Source organism: Corapipo altera, unplaced genomic scaffold (genome assembly GCF_003945725.1).
Source record: "Corapipo altera isolate COAL_440 unplaced genomic scaffold, ASM394572v1 268, whole genome shotgun sequence".
Classification (NCBI taxonomy): domain Eukaryota; kingdom Metazoa; phylum Chordata; class Aves; order Passeriformes; family Pipridae; genus Corapipo; species Corapipo altera.
Genome location: NW_020884901.1, coordinates 963,247 through 984,199, shown reverse-complemented (window position 1 = coordinate 984,199; position 20,953 = coordinate 963,247). Strand labels below are relative to the sequence as shown.

General features: G+C 58.7%; 1 protein-coding gene across 2 annotated transcripts in view; it reads right to left on the bottom strand.

The window, feature by feature from the left end:
* Nucleotides 1–3,699: 3,699 nt before the first annotated feature.
* NR5A1 (nuclear receptor subfamily 5 group A member 1) overlaps nt 3,700–20,953 on the bottom strand; it is a 21,037-nt gene continuing 3,783 nt past the window's right edge. For both annotated transcript variants that reach the window (XM_027650077.1, XM_027650078.1), the window contains exons 4-8: nt 17,462–18,102; nt 10,444–10,563; nt 9,747–9,894; nt 4,333–5,761; nt 3,700–4,139 (exon numbers count right to left, since the gene is read on the bottom strand). In XM_027650077.1, coding sequence (XP_027505878.1) covers nt 5,514–5,761; nt 9,747–9,894; nt 10,444–10,563; nt 17,462–18,102 — 1,157 coding nt within the window. In that variant the 3' untranslated portion in view covers nt 3,700–4,139; nt 4,333–5,513. The remainder of the gene's footprint in view (nt 4,140–4,332; nt 5,762–9,746; nt 9,895–10,443; nt 10,564–17,461; nt 18,103–20,953) is intronic.

Below are 20,953 nucleotides of genomic sequence, written 5' to 3'. Positions count from 1 at the left end.
ACAGGAGCAGTGTCTCAGAGACAGCAAGGGCTGCACCCAGCACATGCATTTGTGCTCTGACCCACCCTCACCCGCTCCTGGATATTTTATGACCCACATGTGTTATTAAACTCCAACTGTGCAAATAGGTGGGTTGTTAAATTTGGGTTAATTTTCTCAGGTAGGCCCTCAGTGTGTTTTTAAAGGCCTGTGTCTGACTGGAGGGTGATGGACACACCAGGCTGGGCTCGGTGGCCGTGGCAGCAGGCGGGGTGTGCAGGGAGTGCTGTGCAGGGAGTGCTGTGCACGCCCACCCCCACCAGCCCCCCGAGCAGCTGCTCCCACCTGGCCCCAGGGCCAAGGTACCTGTGGTGGGCAGTCCTTCAGCCCGGGGTGAAGGAGAAGATCTTGAACCAGAAGAGCTCTCCTCTGTGCACTCGTGCAGTGGAGCCGCGTGCGGCGCAGCGCCGGTGTCGGCCCTGCTCTGGGCTCAGCCACAAGTGCTTCCAGCCATTACAGCAGATAATAAAAGGCTGTAGCACCCAGCTGCAGGGGTGCCTGCGGGACTCTAGGGCAGCTCAGCCTCTGCCTTCACAGCTTGTTCACAGAGCAAGGTGCTGTGGAGATCTTGGGTAAGAGATGCCAGGGTCAACAAATCAAAAACCAAGAGCTTGGTGATGAACAGGGACAGATCATTTCAGCTCAGACACCATCCCCCCCTCTTCTAGTTGTTGTCTCCCAAATAGTTTAATGAAAAGAGACCTATTTTCTCCAGGTATCTTTATTTCAAAGTTGCCAGCCCACTCTGATGAAAATGGTGCTGCCAGCAGAGCCAGCTGCCCCTCAGGGTGGTGGGGAGAGCTGGGGACAGTTCATGGGTGTGCTCACAATCTCCCAGGGAAGTGGTGCTGGATCTGGAATGGGGCCCAGCTCTTGTCTGCTCCAGGGCCTCAACCATGCTCCTCTGAGAGCTGTGGGCATGGCACTGGCTGCCAGCTCAAGAGATGGCCAGTGGGTCCATGGGGAGGTAGGAGATGGGATGGGTGAGGAAGAGGGTGGATAAAACCCAGGTAAATCCCATGCTAATTTCAGAACCAGAGAAATGGGGAGTTCTGCAGCGTGGTTGGGGCCAGAGGCAAGCATGGGCTCTCCCCTTCCCAGTATCTGGGCTCCCCTCACGAGGGCTCAGCTCACGGAGTATTTTCAGTAACGAGCTCCAGCCCAGCTGTACAGAGCTGCCCTGTGCAGCAAGTGCTGCTGCCTTCATTGCACCCTTTTTGTAAGCAGAGGATGGCTGGGGGGGCTCACATATTTGCACAAACAATAAGTCCCATCTTCCTTGTCTTGGCAAACAAGGGCTCCAAGAGGCTTCCACATCCTCCATCTCCTCAAGTGATGGCTGCTTTGTTTCCCCACGATAATTTCATTATTCTGTTTGAATACGTTTATATGTTGCTAAGCCACACATAGCAACGTGGATCTTGTCTCCACGGCCCAGCCTTCCTCTGATCGATACTGAGTAATTCTGCAACTCTCTCTGTATTGCGTTAAACAAGATTGGTTTCAGAATATAAGGAATTTATGAGTCTTTGGGATTCAAAGCCAGGCAAGCGCCTGAGTGTCATGGGGAGAAGCGCAGGGCCCCCCTGTGCCGACCCTGCTGGGCTGCCCTGTGGTGGGATCACTGCTGGTGCCACGGTCCTTCCCCATGGGCAGAGGGTCCCTTGTGCAGGAGGTGCAGCCCCTCTGCCATCGGCGTTTCCTGCCATGGCAGTGCTGGTATTTCCATTGAATCCCATTTAAAGCTCATCCTCCCATGCTTTCAGCAGCGGGTGCTGTGCTCAGGCTGGTGGCTGAGCAGGGAAGGTTTCTCCTACAGCCACGGCCCTGTGCCTGGCTGCTGCTTTGGCTCCCTGCCCTAAGGACCGTGTTACAGAGACCCCAAAGGGGCAGGGGGGTCTCTGGGATGGCAGAGCTCTGCCAGTGACAGGCTGTGCCAGACCAGTGCCACCTCCACCCGCTGTTCTGTCCTGAGGCAGGTTTGGACTGTGCTTTCTGCCCCTGTGCTGTGGGATCCCACTCATGCTCCCACTGCCCTGGGAGGGACCACTGCCCTCCCCCTTCTGCCAACACAGCTGAGACTGTCTCTCTTTTGCTTTAGGTTTCTGAGAAGTTTCTGGGTGATGAGTCTACAACACCGAGGCTTTTCCAACAGTTGGGAAGGACAGCAGATTGGAGGAACTGGCTTCCCCAGGAGGGCTGTCCCTGTTACCCTGCACTTCTCCCCAGCAGCATGTGCAGGCGAAACCAAGGCAGGACTGGGGTACTGTGGGGTCTCATGGGGTTTCATCTGCTGCTGCTGATGGCCCTGCTCCTCTCCTGGGTGTGCAGCCAACAGCAGGGACTTGTGCTGGGGGTCCCTGTGCCTCGTGCAGCCTCTGCTGGGGCAGCCAAGGCTGGCCTGGGGAGTGCCCCATGTCACTGTCACCACCAGCAGCACTGGCAGCATGGTTGTGTGCACTTGTTGCTGCTTCTAACAGATCTCATTTAGCCTGGGCACCTGGAGCAGTGGGGTGGGAACAAGCCCAGCTTTGCCCGTGGCAGCCGTGCCCAGGCTCCGTGCCAGCGAGGACGGCTGCCTTCCCCAGCCCCACTGCCAGCCCAGCACATCACTGTACCAGGGCTGGGCTGGGGACAGGCTGCATAGGAAGCACATGCACTAGGGAAGCCAGCAGCTGGCTCCAAGCCTTTTCTAAACCAGCTGACATCAATAGCATCTTCTGCTGTTTATGACAAAAATCCTCTCCCTGCTCTTGCCTGGGCTCCTGCCTGGCTGGTGTGGCCCCTCCCAGCTGGGTTCTGTTTTCCCTCCCTGTTCTCCTGTTGCCTCTGTAGTGTTTAGAGCACAGACAACGTGGTGGGTTTTTGCTGATTATGATGACAGTAAATGCTGATTTTAAAGACAACCTTCTCTCCCTGTTGCACTGTGTCCAAGGGAAGGGGCTCGTGCAGTGGCTCTGTGCAGCTGAGCACAGCAGAGGGGTTTGGCCGCAGTGCAAGGACCAGGGCACTGCCCACTCCCCTGTGCCCTGTCCTGTGTTCCCCGTGTTCCCTGATCCCAGCACAGCGTGTGCTGCCCAGCCTGTATTTACGTGTTGGGCTCTGCAGCCCTAGAGCTGCCCTGTGCTGGGCAGGGGGTGGGATTGGTGTGTGGATGTCACTTGGCTGGAGTCAGCCAAGCACCTCCAGCTGCCAGGGTCAGGGAGGGGTGGGCCTTGGGGCATCCCTAGCACCGAAATCTTACAGTCACCACATCTATGTCAGAGGCTGTGGCAGAGCTCTGTGCTTTTCCATGGCTTTGCTCCCTGCCACGGTGTGTGCCACGCCAGGGGCCATGGTAACCACCAAGAGCTACATGAGCAATCCAAGACCAAGATAATTGCTAAGATAAATGTTGCCATTCGTGAGCTCACTTGAAAAACACCCTCAGAGACACTGTGGCAGTTCCCTGCAGCACTTTTTACCAGACCTTGAGGCACCGATGCCTTGAATCCCACAGCAGCAGCCCCATCCCGCAGCCACAGCATCCCGGTCCCACAAAGGCAAGCAGCACCCTAGGAGTGGGCACCAGGAGCCAAGCACTGCTCCTCTGCCCTTGGGGAACTGGGGAAACACCAAGCAGGAGGGGTAGAAAGACAGTCAAAAAAGACGAAGTTTTCATTTTTAAATGAACTGCAAAATTTATTACAGTGGTTTGCTCCTGACAAGGAAGTTGGTAACCTCCTGCCTGGGAAGGAAGGGGGAGTAGTGGGGAAGGGGAGGGATGAGAGGGAGAAAAGGATGTGAGAGACAGAGAGAGAGACACTTAAGGACACTTTTCATTTTCTGAAAATAAAACATCTTTACCTCCCAAACCATTTTCTCCAGTTCTTTAAGTTCACAAAAAGAAGAAGGTGAAACCAAACCACAGACTTCAGGAGGAAAATGCACAAAGGTGTTAAAGCAGAGACAAACATATTCTTCTGCGTCTAACAAGCTTCACAAACCACGTGGCTCCGGGCGCAGCCTCTGTGGCTCCTCAAGGCACCGGCTCTGCAGAGCCACGGCGGGCGACGGCCCTGGGACAGGCAGACCACCCGCCCTGGGGACAGGGAGACCACCTGCCCTGGGACAGGGAGATCACCCGCCCTGGGCACAAGGGAGATCACCCACCATGGGGACAGGGAGATCACCCGCCCTGGGGACAGGGAGATCACCCGCCCTGGGGACAGGGAGACCACCCACCCTGGGCACAAGGGAGACCACCTGCCCTGGGAACAGGGAGATCACCCGCCCTGGGGACAGGGAGACCACCCGCCCTGGGGAGCAAACCTGGCTGGCCCGGCCGTGCAGGAGGAGCCCGTGGGCTGGGGCAGGGGCTGCCTGGTGGGGCAGAGGAGAGGAGAGGAGAGCATGACTGAGATGGAGAGAAAGCAGCAGTCAGAGTCCAGCATGTCCCAGTTCAGGGGGGTGTGGCCCCCAGTGCTCCCATAATGGGAGCATAATGGGAGAGGAACAGAGAGCTCTTTGCCTGTGGCTTCGCCACAGCATTTGCTGTCCCCTGGGGACACAGCAGACCACAGGAGGAGGTGTGGGGGCCCAACACGAAGTGCAGGAAAATCCTTATTCCTCCCTGCCCGTTTACTTGGGCCAGTAAATGCAGGGAGGGGGCTGCGGAGCTCGCCAAGCTTTCCAGGCTCCTGGGCATGTGCCTGCACCTTCCTCCTGCCCGGCTGCTCTGCCACCGTCAGCTGGGGCAGGACAGAGCTGTGCTGCCCATGAGCTGTGGGCTCCGGGCACTGCAGCTGCCATGGCCTGCAAAGCCACAGCTGCTGCCTCCAGCACCAGCAGGCACCAGGAAAACGAACCTCAGCTGAAGACTCAGCACTGCCCACCCCTGCCTGCCCTCACTTTGCCGGGGCAGCGGTGGGACACAGCATGTGCACCTTGGGGTCACAGGACTGAATAGGGCCAACCCCTCCAGCCCAGCTCCAGCGCTCTGTGTGGCTCCTCTGTGTGCTCCCCCAGTGCCTGGAGATGCCCCAACCACCACAAAACCACAGCCTGGAGGGGGTTCACCTCACCTCTCCCCTGCCCTGTGCACGATGGGCCCTGAGACATGGGGCAGGGTTGGGAAGGTGAAGAAACAGCTGGTAGGGGTAGCAGGAGAGGAGCAGAAATAGGAGAAGAGCCGGGACAGGCTTTACCCTTCCTTGGTGCTGCTGAGCCGGGTCTGTAAGTGGCGAGCTCAGGCACCAGGCGTGCAGTGGAGCTGGGGCAGATTGGCCAACGGGGCAGGTCAGCAGCCGAGCCCACGGCCCTGCAGCCTCAACCATCCTTGCTGTGTGTTAAACCACCTGGGACGTTTCCAATAGCAGAGGTTAAATAGCATCACTGAGGAAGGCAGGGTGGGCAGCCAGCCCCAGGCACCAGTCCTGCCCCTGCCGCGCCGCTGGCAGCACTGGGGCTGTGCCGGGTCGTGCTGGCGGCCACGCTCAAGTCCGCTTGGCATGGAGCATCTCGATGAGGAGGTTGTTGCAGGGCACCTCCCCGCTCAGGTGCTTGTGGTACAGGTACTCCTCTGCCTGCATGCTCAGCGCCCGGACCTCCGCCAGCCACAGCAGCAGCTGGCGGAACTTGTCCGTGGAGTGGGGGTAGTGGCACACCGTGTACTCCAGCAGCGCCGCGTTGGCCTTCTCCTGGGCATCCTTAGCCAGTGTGTGGTTCTCCAGGTACTTCACATCTGCAAGGAGGAGGAGGAGGATGAAATGGTGCCAAGCTCATGTGTCTGCCCCACCCACACTGTGCTGTGCTGGGGTGAGCCAGGAGGGTCCTGGGTCAATGCTCCTCGTGCAGGAAAACACAGTGCAGGAGGAGTCTCGTGCCCCATCCCTGTCCCACCGTGGACTCCCTGTCCCTGCTCTGCCTCTCAAGTCTCCCCTGATGCTGAAGACAGATTCCAAACCCCCTGGCAGCAGGACTGGTGTCCCCCTGCCCTCACTGCCCAGGAAGAGGCAAAGCCAGAAGGTGCTGCCAGCTGTGTTCACACACTGTGAGCCACTGCCATCAGCCCCCTTTAATTCCTGAAGGTCAAGGAAGCGGCTGAATTAATTCCCCGATAAACCTGGTCTTTCCAATGTGGCAACCAGGCTCACCAGCCTAGAAACCCTAATCCTCCACGCCTCGCCAGGGCTGCAGCAGCTTCCCATAATCCCACTGCCAGCTCTGCTGCCAGCAGGGTGGGAAGCAGCACAGCGGGCAGTGGCACCAAGGTGCAGGCAGGGTCTGGCAGCAAGAGGCTGCTGCAGTCCTGAAGGCAGAGCTGCAGGAGCTGGGGCAGGCACAGCCCCAGGGCAGGGGTGATCTCCTGTGACTTCGGGGACAACCTGCGCTTGTGGGTTAGGAGTTCTCCAGGATTTGGGATGGCCTGAGCTGGGGTTTGCTCTCCAAGGGTGCTGCCTCAGCACTCAGGTTGCCAGGAGTGCTCCATGGTGAAGTGTTGACTTCCAACCAGCACACACTGGCCCTGCACAAGGATTTCGGTGGCTTTAGGGAACCGGTGTCGTGCGTTGCCCCATCACCACCTACAGCTACACACAGCAAGGTACCAGACCTGCCCGACAGCGACCTTGCTGCCAACCCTGGCCCCAAGCCCAGCTGGGGCAAAAAGATTTAGTGGATTTACTGTGCAGCACGAGGAGCTCGGCAGTGTTGCCTCAGTCACAGCCCCATGGCCCACAGCTGCTGATGCACGGCCACATCCAGGGAAACAGGGCATCATGGGCATGGGTTCTGGCCAAGGCAGCTGAGAGTTTGGGGGTTATTTCTGGTTTTCATCCCAAAAAGGTGGGGAGACAAACGTGGCTGTAACCCAGAGGGCTGAGCAACATCTGGGAGGGCAAACCACAGTGCTGGTGATGGAGCTGCTCAAGCAGGGGGGAGCAGACGGGACCCCTGTGCCACTGGGGGGGGGGGGTGGCCCCACCACCACTACCTGGCCCCGCAGGGCTCTCTTGAAGGGACCACAGCACCCAAGGCTGCTGCAGCCCAGTGAAGCCAGGAGCCCCCAAGGGGCAGGGGCTGGGGAGCAGAGGTGCAGCTGGGGGGAGCACAGAGCCCCCAGGGAGCAGAGGCAGAGCCGGGAGGGCTGTGAGCCCCCAGGGAGCCTGTGAGCCCCCAGGGAGCCCCAGGCTCTGGCCATGTCCACGGTCAGGACAGGCACTGTGGGTGCAGGCACAAAGGGCACAGGTTGTGCCGGGATGCACTTTATCAGATCACCCTTCCCTTTTCACTGGGCGGCACATTTGCTCCTATTGTCTCCTCCTATCCGGGTTCTTGTTACGAAATCTCTTTATCTGCATAAGGTTATTGTGCATGTCATTAAAAAAAAAAGAAGTTATATTGATAAATGTCAAATCTATCCCCTGAGTTGGCTCAACAATAGCTAGTTCTACTCGATGAACTCACCTGGTTCTCTGAAAGACCCTATTCACTGTTTAATTGAATATTTGAATAATCTTTTCATTCCTGCAAGGAATAAAGAATGTTGTCCAAATAACATTGACTCACTTCATTTAGAGACACTGCAGCAGTTGCAAAGACTGTCCTGTGACAAAGCCTCCCATCACACATACAGATATGCCTGGGATTATTTCTATGCCCTCAAGTGTTCTTCCTATTCACAGCTCCTTTTGTTTGGGAGAAGCTGCTGATAAATTGCAAACGCTTAAGGGAATGTGGGCTATAAAAGCCTCTCTTCCTCCCCTCCCCAAGAGTAGCTGCTTCATGAATGTAAGTCATGAAATCGAATGATAGGTCAATCCATTAAGGCTCTATTAAGCCCTTCTGTAGAACAAAGCTAACCTGTGCCGTCCTCATAAATATTGCTATTTTGAGAAGCCCTAATTTTAATTAAATCTCTTTACCTGCTCAGGAGAGAAATCTATTTAGAACTCAAATGGCAGCTCTTGTGAGCAGGGCTTGGCTTTGACTGCGCTGTGGCAGAGTGGTAAATGTGGAAATTCTCTTGTTAAAGGCAATTACATCCTGCACATAATACACAGTCCCGTCCTCTACAGCTGAGCCTGCGAAGGGCAAATTACTCCAAGTGAGCTCTGCAATATGGAGAGAAAAAGTTGCATTTGGGGCAAAATGATGTATGGGAAAACACAGCTATTGGATTCCACGCCCTCCCTGAAAGCCACTGCTCCAGGGAAGCCATCGGGGTGGACGCTGTTCCTGCTCGCTGTGCCATGCCAAAGGGGCAAGAGGGGACACGAGGCAGCACGGTGGGGACCCAGCTCTGCTGGTGCTGAACCTTCAGAGCAGTGGCCGAGGAAGGTCCCGGCTCAGGGTACGAGTTCCCCCAGCTCCTTCATTTCCCAGCCCGGGCACTGTTTGTCCCCCACCTTATCACTGTTCGAGCAGTGAATTATCACATCTTGTTTCTCTGGATTTCAAAACAGCTCCAGAGGAAAGGAAAGCTGAGGGAGGAGATGCCGCAGGTGCAGAACGGGATGGCAGCGTGGCTCCCACCCCTGGTCCCTAGATAGGACCTCATGGATGGAGAAGTGCAAGCACAGACTAAGGCACTGGGGCAGGGATGGGCTGGGATAGGGACAAGAACGGAGATGGAAACAGGTCTGCCACAGGCTGGGCTCACCATCCCAGCACCAGCACTCAGACACTGTAGGGACCCCAGCTTCCCTGGGGAAATGCCAGTTCCTGTCCTGTCTGGTGGGTGCAGGTATCAGCCACTGAGCAGGTGTGGGAAGGGAGGCAGCTGTGAGCCAGGAGTGCGGCAGCCACGGGGGCCCCTCGCAGGCCTCGCGCCGGCACAGGAGATCTGCCACCGAGGGGAAAGTGCCAGCACCTGTAATGATGGCAGCTGGGCACCCTTGGGGTACCTGTGGGGCTCAGCACCACCTACAGCTGCACTGCCCTGCCCAGGGCTGAGATCCCTCCAATGGGACTACCCTGGGCACCCCTGCCTCGGGGGGAAGCCTGCAGGGAATGGAGGCACATCCCTGGCTGCAGTGTATGTGGAGATGCTCCCTGCAGTGTGGGCAGGATGGCCAGGGTGGGAGGGGGGTGGGAGTGGGGTCAGAGTGTGGCAGGAGCAGCGTTGGAGCAGGGCAGGATCAGAGCTGAGCCGCTCTGCCACCCCAGGGAGTTTTCAGGCTCTGCCAACAGCGCCTGCAGCTCGGTGTTATTTAGTCTGGGTGAGGTGGGAGTGTGTGAACCCACCGCCTGGGCCCGGCCACAGGCTCCAGGCTGAGCCTAATCAGGAGCACACGAGCCCCGTCCCAGCGCGGCGCTCGGGCCCTGTGACGCAAATCCCGGGAGATACGGCGGGCCCGGCCCGCTGCCGCCGCTGTCAACACCACTGTTTTGCCACAGCCATATCAGCGGTTGTGTCCCTGCCTGGCCTGATGGGCAAGTGACCAAAACAGGCCCCACTTGGCCAACAGGATGGCAGTGTCCCCTGCAGCTGGAGCAGAGTCCAGCCCATGGCAGGAGACATTTCGGATCCCTGGTGAGGGGGAATAACAGGTCCCAGCCACGGCTCCTGGCGCCTCCTTAAAAGCCCCTTCATCACACAGCTGGACCCCGGGCTGTGCGTCCTCCCTCCGGCTCTGCTCCCACCCCCCAGGACCCTGCCCCCCAGCATGGCCATCCCCCCTGAGAGTGGCTGCCTCTCATCCCAGTGCCCCTGCAGCAGTGCTCACCGAGACTGAAGAGGATGAGGAACTTGAGGCAGACGAATTCATGCCGGTCCACCTGGAGCGAGTGCAAGTGCAGGACGAGCTCCTGCGCCCGCAGCACCAGCGTGTTGAGGATGGAGCCGGCCTGGGCTGCGATGGTTGACATGTCCACCTGTAGGGATCGGGATGGTGTCAGCTTTGGCAGTCCCCCATAACCTGCTGCAGGGAACCCCACACAGAGCAAGAGCTGGGAACCAACTGGGAACTGGCCTTGAATGCCCACTGAGAATGAGGGGTGTCAAAGAAAAGGCCATCGGGTGAAACAGGAACCTCATTTCAAACAGGAGGGCCCTTCATGGGGTGCTGACATTGTAGGCACCCCATCTCCAAAAGCCACCCCCAGGGAAGGAAGGGGCCCCTCTTCACATCCTACCTCTGAGAGTACGGGTAGGGCAGGTGATCTTTCCATACAAAATATTTTTTTCCAGAACCAGGAGCTGTGTGGTGGGATGGGATGGGATGGGATGGGGTGGGGTGGGGTGGGGTGGGGTGGGACGGGACAGGATGGGACCTTCTGCACAAGCAGACCCATGGCGTAGCAAACCAACCCATGTGCCCTATGCCTGGTTGGTCACACTGCGCCAGAAGTGAGAAAAAAGTCTCCCCGTGCCCACAACCAGCCCCCACCCCTGCAGAGCACGGTCCCTGGGCCATTGCTCACCTCCTGGCCGGTGACCAGCAGCACACTGTGCTCCTTGCCATGCTGCAGCTGCCGGTAGACGTGGTCAAACACCAGCAGCTCACTCCAGCAGTTCTGCAGCAGCTTCATCTGGTCACCCACCTGAAAGGGAGCGGGAGCAGCATGGCTGAGACCCATCACACTGCACAGCACAGCACCCACCCTGCAGCTGGCACACATCCCATGGCAGGGGGGCCCCTTGGATGAGCAGGGAGAGTTGGAGCTGCATCCCAGAAAGGGGGACCCTGAGCTGGAGGGGAGGAGAGGGGCAGGTGGCTGTGCAGAGCTGGCTTCAAAGCAGCTCAGTGTGTTTCAGTGGCACTTGCTGGCTCTTATCAGCACTGGTTTTCCCCCACCAGGCACAACCTCCCTGAACTGCACACAAATTTTAACAAAATGACTGCAGGAGGGATGTGCAGCGGCTGCACAAAGGGCCTGTGTGTCCAGGCAGTCCCTCTGGATACTTTTAAACGAAAGAAGACAGTGCCCATGCTCGCCTCCCCGCAGGGATGGCGGCTCTGGGGGGGCAGCAGTGCCATGGGGGAGTGGGGGCATCACTGTGCCCTGCAGCTGCCAGCCCAGCCCCTGCCCACGCACCAACACGCGTGGTCACGTGCACACTGACACTTGTGCTGTGTGTACCTGCAGGCACAGGCCCAAAGGAACACCTGAGGCTGCCCCTGCGAGGAGCTCAAGCCAGGACACAAGCAGCAAGGGTCCCCAGAGGTCCTGCAGGGTGCCAGAGCCAAGGGCTGCATTTGGCAGAGCTAAGAGCTCTGCCAGGCCCCTGTACCCAGAGTTGTGTCAGAACATGGGGCACACTCCTGTCCCGGCACAGGGAGCTCAGCTGCCTTCCCACCACCCCGGTGAAAACCACCATGGGTCACCAGCTTCATGGGTCACCAGCTTCATCCCCTCAGCATTGCTCTTCTCCAGACCCCAACTCCTTTCCACAGGGAACTGAACTCCTGTCCTGCCTGGACCCCCCCTCTCCTGCAGGGCTGGTGTAGGGAAAGGGCTGGGATTAAGGTACTACCTCCCTGCGGAGCAAATCCAGTGCCAGCAGCTGAGCTCTGCAGGGCCATTGTGCTCCCCCTTTAATAGAGGGAAGACAGATGCAGCATCACAGGGCTGGATAATGCCCTCGTTTTGCTGAAGAGGCTGCAATAAACCAGCGCTGGGAGATTGCAAAAGGAATAGAAGCCAGATGAGAAAGAGCTTTATGGTCTCAGAGCCTCAGAGCCGGCGCTCCCCGAGAGCCGCCGGGATTTGTCTCTCAAGTGTGGTGGGTGGTCAGAGCCGGTCCTGCGGCAGCGCGGGGAGGGGATGGGGTGGGAAAGCAGTGAGGTGGGGCTGCAGCACCCGCTCCTGCCCAGCACTGCAGGGAGGGCAGGGGGCACAGTGGGCTGCTGCCCCATCGCCCAGGCCAGCCAAGGAGCCGTGGTCTGTGGCCCAGCAGCGCAGGCTGTGAAGCTCCTGTTCAGCTGCTGAACAAAGGCCTGGGGAAGAGCTCATTCTGCACCAAAACAGAACGGAGATTTTCTGCATCCGTGGTGACCTCTGCTCCAAGGCTCGTGGCCCTGGCAGGGCACTGGGGTCCCGGTGCACAGCTCTCTGCCAGCCCAGCTGCACGCTCCCACACCGTGCCGAGCGCCTCCGCTCCGGCTGAGCCGGGGCGTTGTTTTGGAAGCTCCTTCCTGTGCCTCATTCCTGAGCGAGATGAGCTCCAGAAGGGACAGACAGAAGGTTTCGCCTCAAGAAAAGTTCTAAAAAAATTTAGTATTTCCAAAAGAAAGCACTTTGACAATTTTGAAATCTTTTCTTCCTTCAAAAATTGCTGATTGGCTCCTGCCAAACTCTGCGGGGGGGTTCTGCTCCCTCCCTGCAGCCCCTCAGCAGCACATGTCACCCTGTGTGGCTGCTGCATGGCTGCTCCCTTGCCAGCACACCCCGAGCGTCGCAGTGCACCAGAGCCACACGGCCATGGCGTGGGGGGTGATGTGGGTGGGGGCACGACAGGGTGGGCTGGGGGCTGAGTGGGCCAGTCAGGGCTGGGGGCCATAGAGAGGTCCCCAGCACCAAGCTGGGGGTCCCTGTGCCCCAGGCTGGGTGGCAGCGGGCAGGGCCCACGGCCCCGCTCTGGCACTGTGGCTCTGCTGCAGGGGGCTCTGGCTGGAGGTCACCTGGCTGTCCTCCGCCCTGGCCTGGCCTCCGGGAGCAGAGGGCTGCTAATGGAGGGGCACTCAGAGGCAATCAATCCTCGCGGCGAGGCGGCAGCACACACACACTCCCCGTTAAAAGTTAAGCAAAGGATCTTCCTCTTTTAATGTCAAGGCTTTTCCATGGAGTGCTTTATCAAGGGCCTAATGCAAGCTGTCTTTGAGAGGCAATTTTTACCTTTTTTTTAAAGCAAGCATTTAACCCATTCACAAAACACGCAGCAAATGCACACCCCACCCCATGTTGAGAAAGCAATCCCCTGTCACCAGGGATTCTGATGGGCTGTGACCTACAGAAAATGCAATTCCCTGTGGGAAAGGGTCTAGGATGGCACCAGAGGGGAGGGAGGGTGTGCAGAGTCAGGGGTGACGCTGCCCAGGCAAGGGCTACAGGACCTGCATGTGGGTGTAGTTTTAAATTCCCACAACCCTCCTTGTGGGTTCTCAGGTGTGAGGTGAGGACACCCCTGGGAGTGTTGGGGCTCCCAAAACGTTCCCAGGCCATGTGGGGACAGTGCAGCCCCACTGTGCTCACTGCTCCCTGCACAGCTGGCTCAGGATGTCCCCCACCTTGGGTGCCACTGCTGCCCTCCAGCATCTCTGTTAGGAAGCAGAGTGACCACCAGCAGTTCTGCTTTGACAGGAAGCCCTGAGCGGGTCCCAGGACATCGATCCCCAGACACGGGCACAGGGAGTGCTCGGATGTCCCTGACCTGCCTCCTGCCCACAGATGCTCTCCAGGCCTCCACCCAGATCTCAGGTGCAGGATTTGTCCCACAACCCTCACACAGGTGCAGGACACACATCAGTGCCCCGAGCCCCAGCAATTACTGGGTGTGAGCAGGACCCAACACCTCAGCTACCGAGAAGTGCGAAAGTGGATTAATGTCCACCAGCCACCTGCAATGGAAACCTCACACAAGTCCAAGGTGTTAATGGTGAATGCATGTCCCCATCCCCCTGCCCAGATACCACCATGATGGGCAGCTTAAAGCAAAACCCATCAAAGCCAGTGCAGCAAGACCAGAATCTCATCTCCCTGCTGGCTCCCATGCTGCTGTGGCCCAGGCTGCACAAGCACCATGGCTCTGCAGGCAGGGCTGTGCTGGCCAGGACACCACAGGCAGGGGAAGCGTCACTTTTCCCCCAGTGCATGGGATGCTAAACATTGCTGCAGCATCCACGACCAGAAGGAGATTTTAAATCTGCCAAAAATGGTCTGGCCATTGGCCAGGAGATGGGGTCAAGATGACCCACACATGCGAAAGGCAGAAAAGCAACTGACTGCAAATAGGCTTCGTCATGGCTCTGAGATCTCTGATGAGGACGGAGGGAGAGCAGCCCAGCAGACAGACCCAGTGACTGCAGGGACCTCTTGGTCCGTGGGAATGGTGCTGCCCTCAGCATCCCCCCATCACTGGTGCTTGCCTGTGGGTGGGAGGGCAGTTTGCCCCAGTCCCGTGGCACAAAGGGGCCAAGGAGGGGGTCAGCACCATCCCACCACCCTGTGGCTGTGCCGTGCCCCTCTAGCAGCACAGGGACCCTCTGCACACCCAGCCCAGCCTGGCCTTCGGGCTGAAACCGTCACAATTTGTTTAACATTCCTGGCTGCTCATCCCAATCTAAAGGTCACTGCAACCCTGTGTGCATAATATTGATATGTAGGTATGGCAGTGACACCTATATAAACCAGGCTGTGCAAGACATGTGCATAAACCACTCCAAAACCAGACACAATGTGAGTGTGCAAGAGCACATATGTGTGTGCATGCACATCTCTCTGTCTCTCTCCATATATATATAAAAAAATTACATCTGAAAGGACAAAGTTGCCTGAGACTCACGACCCAACAAAATATATTTCACCCCCGGCCCATATTTTTCTTCCTGAAGAGGTGCTGCAAATCTTCCCTCAGTCCTGACACATCTCATCTAGACTCAGTTAAAGTTCGTATTTATGGGCGTCAGCGCTGACCTCTTCCACCTCCGCCCGCGCGGCCTCGCGCCGCGGCTGCCTGGCCGGCCCTCGATAAACAAGCGGGCCCCCAAATCCCCCTCTGCCGCACAGCGTTATTAGTCTTGCCTCCGAAGGCCAGCGCAGTCCGTAATTCTCCTCCTGGTGACACGAGATGAGCGCCGCGACATCAGTCTCCCGGCGGATTGGCATGGGGACCCTCGTTTGTCAGTGGCAGACTGACAGAATTACTGGCCCTTAAATGAAACGATATATCTGGGAAGTTAAATCTGTTTTCAATCTGACTGCCCCGCGCCTGCGGGTGGACGTGGCGTGTGAGCCGATGTCAAGAGGCCATTTAGCCCATGGCCCCCCTCCTCCCCTGGGCGCAGCGGCGGAGCCAAGGGGCCTCTCCCCAACATCTCCCAGCCCAGCCACCCCGTCAGGAGGAGAGGGCAAGGCATCCAGTCTGCCCCTCACCAGACTGCTGGGCCAGGAATGAGAATGGGAACAAGAGTGGCCAGCTCTGGGGAAACCTGTTCCCAGTCTCCTTGGGCAGGGACCAAAGGCTCATCCTGGCCAGGCATGAGCCAGCAGGTCCCCATGTCCCTGAGGGTTTTCTCCTTCCTCTCCAGGTCCCCTCAGAGGGCCCTGGATTGAAGCCAGCTATCTATCTGCAGACAGCCCTGTGGAAGCACATGAGTGCTGGGAGGGTTCAGGCAGGGCATGGCATGATGGGGTCATCAGTCTGCACCCCCCTTCTCATCTGCCTGCACCCCCTGTGTGTGATGTGAGCCCTGCACGATGCCTGGAGCAATATCCCAGCACAGTGCCCTTCCAGCCTGGATCCCTGCACTTGCCTCAGCCAACAGCCCATCCCTGCTGGGGTTGGGCACCCTCACTTTCACTCAGACTTTCCCAGGGGATGGAGAGGGCTGCTGGCATCCCTGCTCTGAGGAGCCCCGAGCACCCAGCAGGGACTGCCTGCAGCAGTGGCCATCGATCTCAGAGATTGCCATGTCCTTCTGTGCTGGCTTTAGGGCACAGCCATAAACCCTGCACTGGCAGGAGTTCATTTACTGCCCCAGCAGCCGTTTGCCCGTGTGCCTGCAGGAGCAGGAGTGGGGACTCAAGATCTTAAACCTACTCCTTCCCACCGGCTGCTCTCTCCATGGCCAGGGAGAAGCCACCGCCCTGCACCAGGGAGTTTGCACCATGCTGGGGGGGCAGAGGGCAGCCCCAGCACCATCCTGGGGGGCCTGGGCACCTCCACTCTGTGCTGGGGTTTGGACCTGCCCCGTTGTGCCGCAGAGTCAGCGCAGGGAAGGGAGCCAAGGACGGCGACACCGTGTTCCCCCGCTGGAGCCAGAGTGGGACAAGGTGTCCTGGAGTCCCTGGCCCTGCAAAGTGCTGGGAATGCACTCCACAATCACTATGTGGATGAAGGCAAAATGCACGAGACCCTGAGATGGCAGAGACGGATGCGGATCACAGCTGAGCTCCCATCCCTGAGCACCGAACCTCATGTCCTGGGCATGGCAGGGGACATGACCTGCTCCTGGCAGGACACAGCTGCCCCTGCCCAGGTGAGGCCTCTGCCACTGCCATCCCCCCCAGAGCTCCACGGCGGGAGGAGCACCCACCAACAAGGATTCACACAGAAACAGCCTATTTTGGTGGCACAATCAGGCTAACAATGGAGTTACAAGGCTACACAGCAATACAGCCGTGAACTGAATTTACACTGTTTACAATATCTCCTGGAAAACAACAACCACCCTGTTCCCAAAATCCAGGCTGGACACTGATATGATTGAAACAAGCCTGACCCACCCCCACAATGCTGTTTCCTGACACTGTTCTGGCAGCTGGGGACTATTTTGAGCTGTGAGGCTTGGCCACACTCAGCCCCGTGGCACCCATGGCACAGGGAAGAGCCTGGTCCTGTCCCATAGCCCTGTCCCCACAGCCCCATAGGAAGAAGGTGATTTTGGCCAGACTCAGGTAGCAGAGTCTCACGCTGAAAGCACTAGAAGGCACCCGTGTCTCTCAGATGCCTCGGGATGTGGCTCTCTGGATTTTGGCCACGACACAAATTTTCTTTCCCATTTTTGCACCAGTTTGGGAACTTGGGTCAGTGCAGGGCATGAATGGAAAATGTCTGAAAGCCTGGCAAGGTGTGCAGGATGGCAGAGGCTGCCCCAGCCCTGCTAAGCTGGGCCCAGTAAATGTTCAGGGGCATTTGCTAAGTGGGTGTCCCGGCAGGATGGGGCTCAGCTGCACGTCCTCCAGCCGGGCACACTCGTGGGCTGCTGACAGCAGACACGGTTCCAGAGTGGGCTCGGTGGTGTCCCCGCCCCAGCCAGCCCTGCCCCGGCTGCCTGGCGCTAATAGGACCCACCTGACCACATCGATTTTCCTCCTAAAGGCGGAGGAGAGAATTGTCTCAACTATAATTCCTCAACGTTACATTTTTCAATTATATCTTGAGGTTGACACCGCAGTCACTCTGCCGGCGATTGCCTCCACACCTGCCCCTGCCGTGATGAATCTGAAATCATTAGCCCCACGCGACAGTGGGAATCGCTCCGGCACCGCAGCTGGGCCCCGGTGCCCTCCAGGGAGCCAGGAGCGGGATGGGGATGTGCCAGCAGATCTGCTGTGACAGCACCAGGCTTGTGCCCACGGGTGTCACCCTGCCCTCGCAGCATCTCCGCCTCAGTCCTGCCCACAGCAGCACCCCATCCTCACGGCATGGCAGCCTCAGTCCTGCCTGCCCCCCATCGCCCGCCCAGAGCAGCATCCCTCCCCACTGCCGGGCTCCTACCTCCAGCTCCTTGAAGAAGATGCAGCTCCGTGCCCACTCCACGATGGAGAAGAGGGTCTGGTCAGCCATCTTGCACATGAGGCCGAAGGTGCTGAGCTTCTCGTGCCGGCCCTTGCCCTGCTCTTGCTGCAGGCAGGCCAGTATCCGTGCCTTCACCTGGGCCTCGTCAGGCTCCAGCTGCAGCAGCTTCAGGATGACCTCGGGGATGTCGGGGGGAGAGCTGCTGGGGTAGGTCTCTGGGTACACGTAGGCGGGCACGGACTCGTGCACGTTTGTGTAGTGGTCGGGGTACTCAGACTTGATGGTGCGGTTGGGGAAGGAGGGGTAGTGGTATCCGGGGAGCGGCGCGTGGCCGGGCACAGTCACTCCCAGGGAGGGTGTCCCGTAGGGGCTGCGCTCGTAGTCGACGGGCGTCAGGGCAGCGGGGTTGGGCGGCAGCGTCTTGGACATGGCGTGGATGCTGTGGATGGTGGAGGACAGGCTGTAGTCGCTCTGCACCGGGGACATGATCTGAGGCACCGTCTCCAGCTTGAAGCCATTGGCACGGATCAGAGCTTTCTTCTGCTGCTTTAAGGCACGGTCCCGCTTGTACATGGGGCCAAACTTGTTCCTCCCTCCGCGCATCCGGTCTGCACGGACAGCTGGGGACAGAGAGAGGGTAGAGGCTGCAGAGAACCCTCACAGAGGAAGACCAGGGCTTCCACAGGGCACAGAGAAAAAGGAGGGGTGGGGACAAACACGACTTGATGGTGAAAAGGGTTTGTGGGGCATCAGGAAGACCTTCCCATAAAGTGGACAGCAGGTTGTGCCACTCAGCCCAGCTGATGTCACTCTCAGAGCCTCTGGGAATTGCAGGAAAGGAAGAGACATTTGGCTTTAACTATAAAACAAGCTGGGGGATAAAGCGGATTCCATCCCCCATGAACTGAGAGGACAGCCCTTGAAACCTGAGCAGACGAGGGGTTTGACGTCCACTTTCTATTAACAACTCCTGACACTGGACCAGCCCTGGGATTTCCTTGTTTCTGCAGAGCCTGGGACCCCACAGCCCCCTCAGGACCCTGGTTCCCTGCATCCAGGCTGCATGTGCTACTTTTCTGCAAATCTCTCCCTCTTTCTCAAACAGCACGGATGGCAGGTCCCAGTGGGTGCACTTCACCCCAGCCTTGGGCAGGAGGCTGCCAGCCCTGTGGGTACAGCCTCGCCGAGGGGCTGTGTGGAGCATCCCACTGGCACAGTCACTCCAAGGGCCCATCACAGTGTCCCGGCTGCAGCAAAGCAGATGTTCCCCTTGAACACCGAAAGAAACCCACGAATATGTCAACAATCAAGGGAGCAGGTGCTTCTCTGCAGCAGGAGCCTGTCCCTCTGCACTGCCTTGCTGTGCTCCCAGGGGCTGCTGCCCTGATGTACCCCTTGGAAGAGCCTCAGATCGCTGGAATCCGGGAGCTGGGAGCTGGACGGCAGCGCAGAGGGACGGAGGAGTGAGCCAGCGAGAGCAGCTCACAGGCTGAGCATCAAAGGCAAAAAACCCTCCGCTAGTTCGTGTTCCTGCTGACAGCCAGCGGGTCTCGCTTTGTGTCTCAGCTGTTACCTCTGCCTCTCTTTCGCCTACTTATCCTGGGGCGCGCAGCCAGCCCCCCCGGAGAGCCCGAGCACCTCCCCAGTGCTCCCCAGGCAGGCTGGAAAGGCGGTCGGGAGCAGCAGCATTTCCAGGATGAGCAGGAATGTGCTCCCAGGAGAGCCGCCCTGGCTTCCTCCCTCATTCTTTATTCATGAAAACAGCATCTCGCTGGGAGCGGGCAGCCAGCGGCAGCCTCTGAAGAGAGGGGTGCTGTGGCCCCCGCCCCTGAGAGCCTCCCCCCACACCTCTGGGCAGCAGAGAGCTGCCCCGGGGCAGTTCCTGACTTGGGGGTACAAGGGAGGTGCCGCAGCCAGCACTGTGCCAGGGTGTCCTGTGGGCAGGCACGGCTGGCAGCCCGAGCTGACACAGGCAGGCCTGGTAGCCCCAGCCACACATCCCAGAGCCAGAGCACACCGAAAGCCCAAATCTCACACCCACTCAAAGTGATGTGTTTCCACCACTGCTTGAGGTCGGGCCCAGCAATGCCCAGGAATTGCATCCCAAAGGGACTCCCATGGCCCTGGGCAAAGGTGCACGGGCAGAGACCCCCCCTGGTGCTGCCTGCACCCCCCACACAGCACGAGGTGCTCACAGTCCAGTCTCACAAACCTTCTGCAGGCAGCTGCATACACCTCCTCCCCTCTCCCAGCAAGAACACAAAGGGAGAAGAGGCCTTTTAATTCCCTTCTGCTCTGCTTTTCCTGCCATTTGTGCCACACTTGGGATCAAGAACAACTTGCCATTTGCTGTGTCCCAGTTGGCAGCTAGGAAGGAAACTATGTGCCCCGACCTCCAGGGCAAGAGGGCCCAAGTGGAGCCACCCAGGAAGAGTCTTCACCTCCAGCAACCCCCCCAAAACCCTCTCCAGGTGACCCCCAAGCCACACACCCACATGGCAGCAGGAGGGGTCTTCAGCACCCTGCAGCCCCCACTTCCCACTGCCACTGCCTCACCTGCCCTCATCCCCATGCAGCCCTCACCTAGGGCAGGCTGCTGGCCAGGCTCTGCCTCCCCTTGCCCAGGCAGGGGCATGGAGGGTGCCCACGCTGGTGCCCGGGGACTGAGCAGGGCTGTGGGCAGCCTTGGGCCAGGGCTGTGCTGCTCCCGGGCTGGGCTTCCCTACGGCCTCCCTTGAGGCACTTTGAGGGGTGCCTGTGTCAACACTGCCCCCAAAATCGATCGCCTCGGGCTTGCTCTTGTTCTGTGGAGCTGGAGACTCACCTCCAATGCATCACCTCAGATACCTTGCCCAAAAATACTAGGAGCTGAGGAGAAGTGATCTCTGTTTTTTACCACAAAAGAGATGGCTCCATAGGAATATCAACCTCTGCTGGGTGATCCCCCTGAGTGCCCAGCTCAGCTAAGGGGCCAACAGCAAGAAAATAAACAAATGAAGGCTGTTTGAGACAGCCCTGGGACCAAAAAGGATCTCCAGACAGAGCAAGACAAAAACTGCTGGAAAAGGATAAAAAGCCATGCCTGTCTCCCTCGGGCACTCCAAGTGCTGCCCCTGCCCACTGTCCCAGGGCCCCCAGCCCCTGCTCAGCACCCAAATCCCCCTGAGACATCGATCAAAGCTGCCAGAGCATGCACGGAGTGATTTAGGTCACCAGTAACTCCAGCCCGGGGAGGAGAGTGAAACTGGGATCTGTTTTGGAAGCCAGCCCACGCCGGGAGTTTGCTGGGGCTGATTTTGCAGCTCTATGTTGTGTCTTACTCCTGTGCCGCTGCTCGCAGGCTCCCATCCCGCTCCCGGAGCGAGCGGCCGCCCGGCAAGAACACGGAGGACTTTCCGATAAACCGCGCTGTGCCCCGCGCAGGGAGCCCGGCCAGCGAGAGACTGAACCCGGCCAGCGAGGGACTGAGCC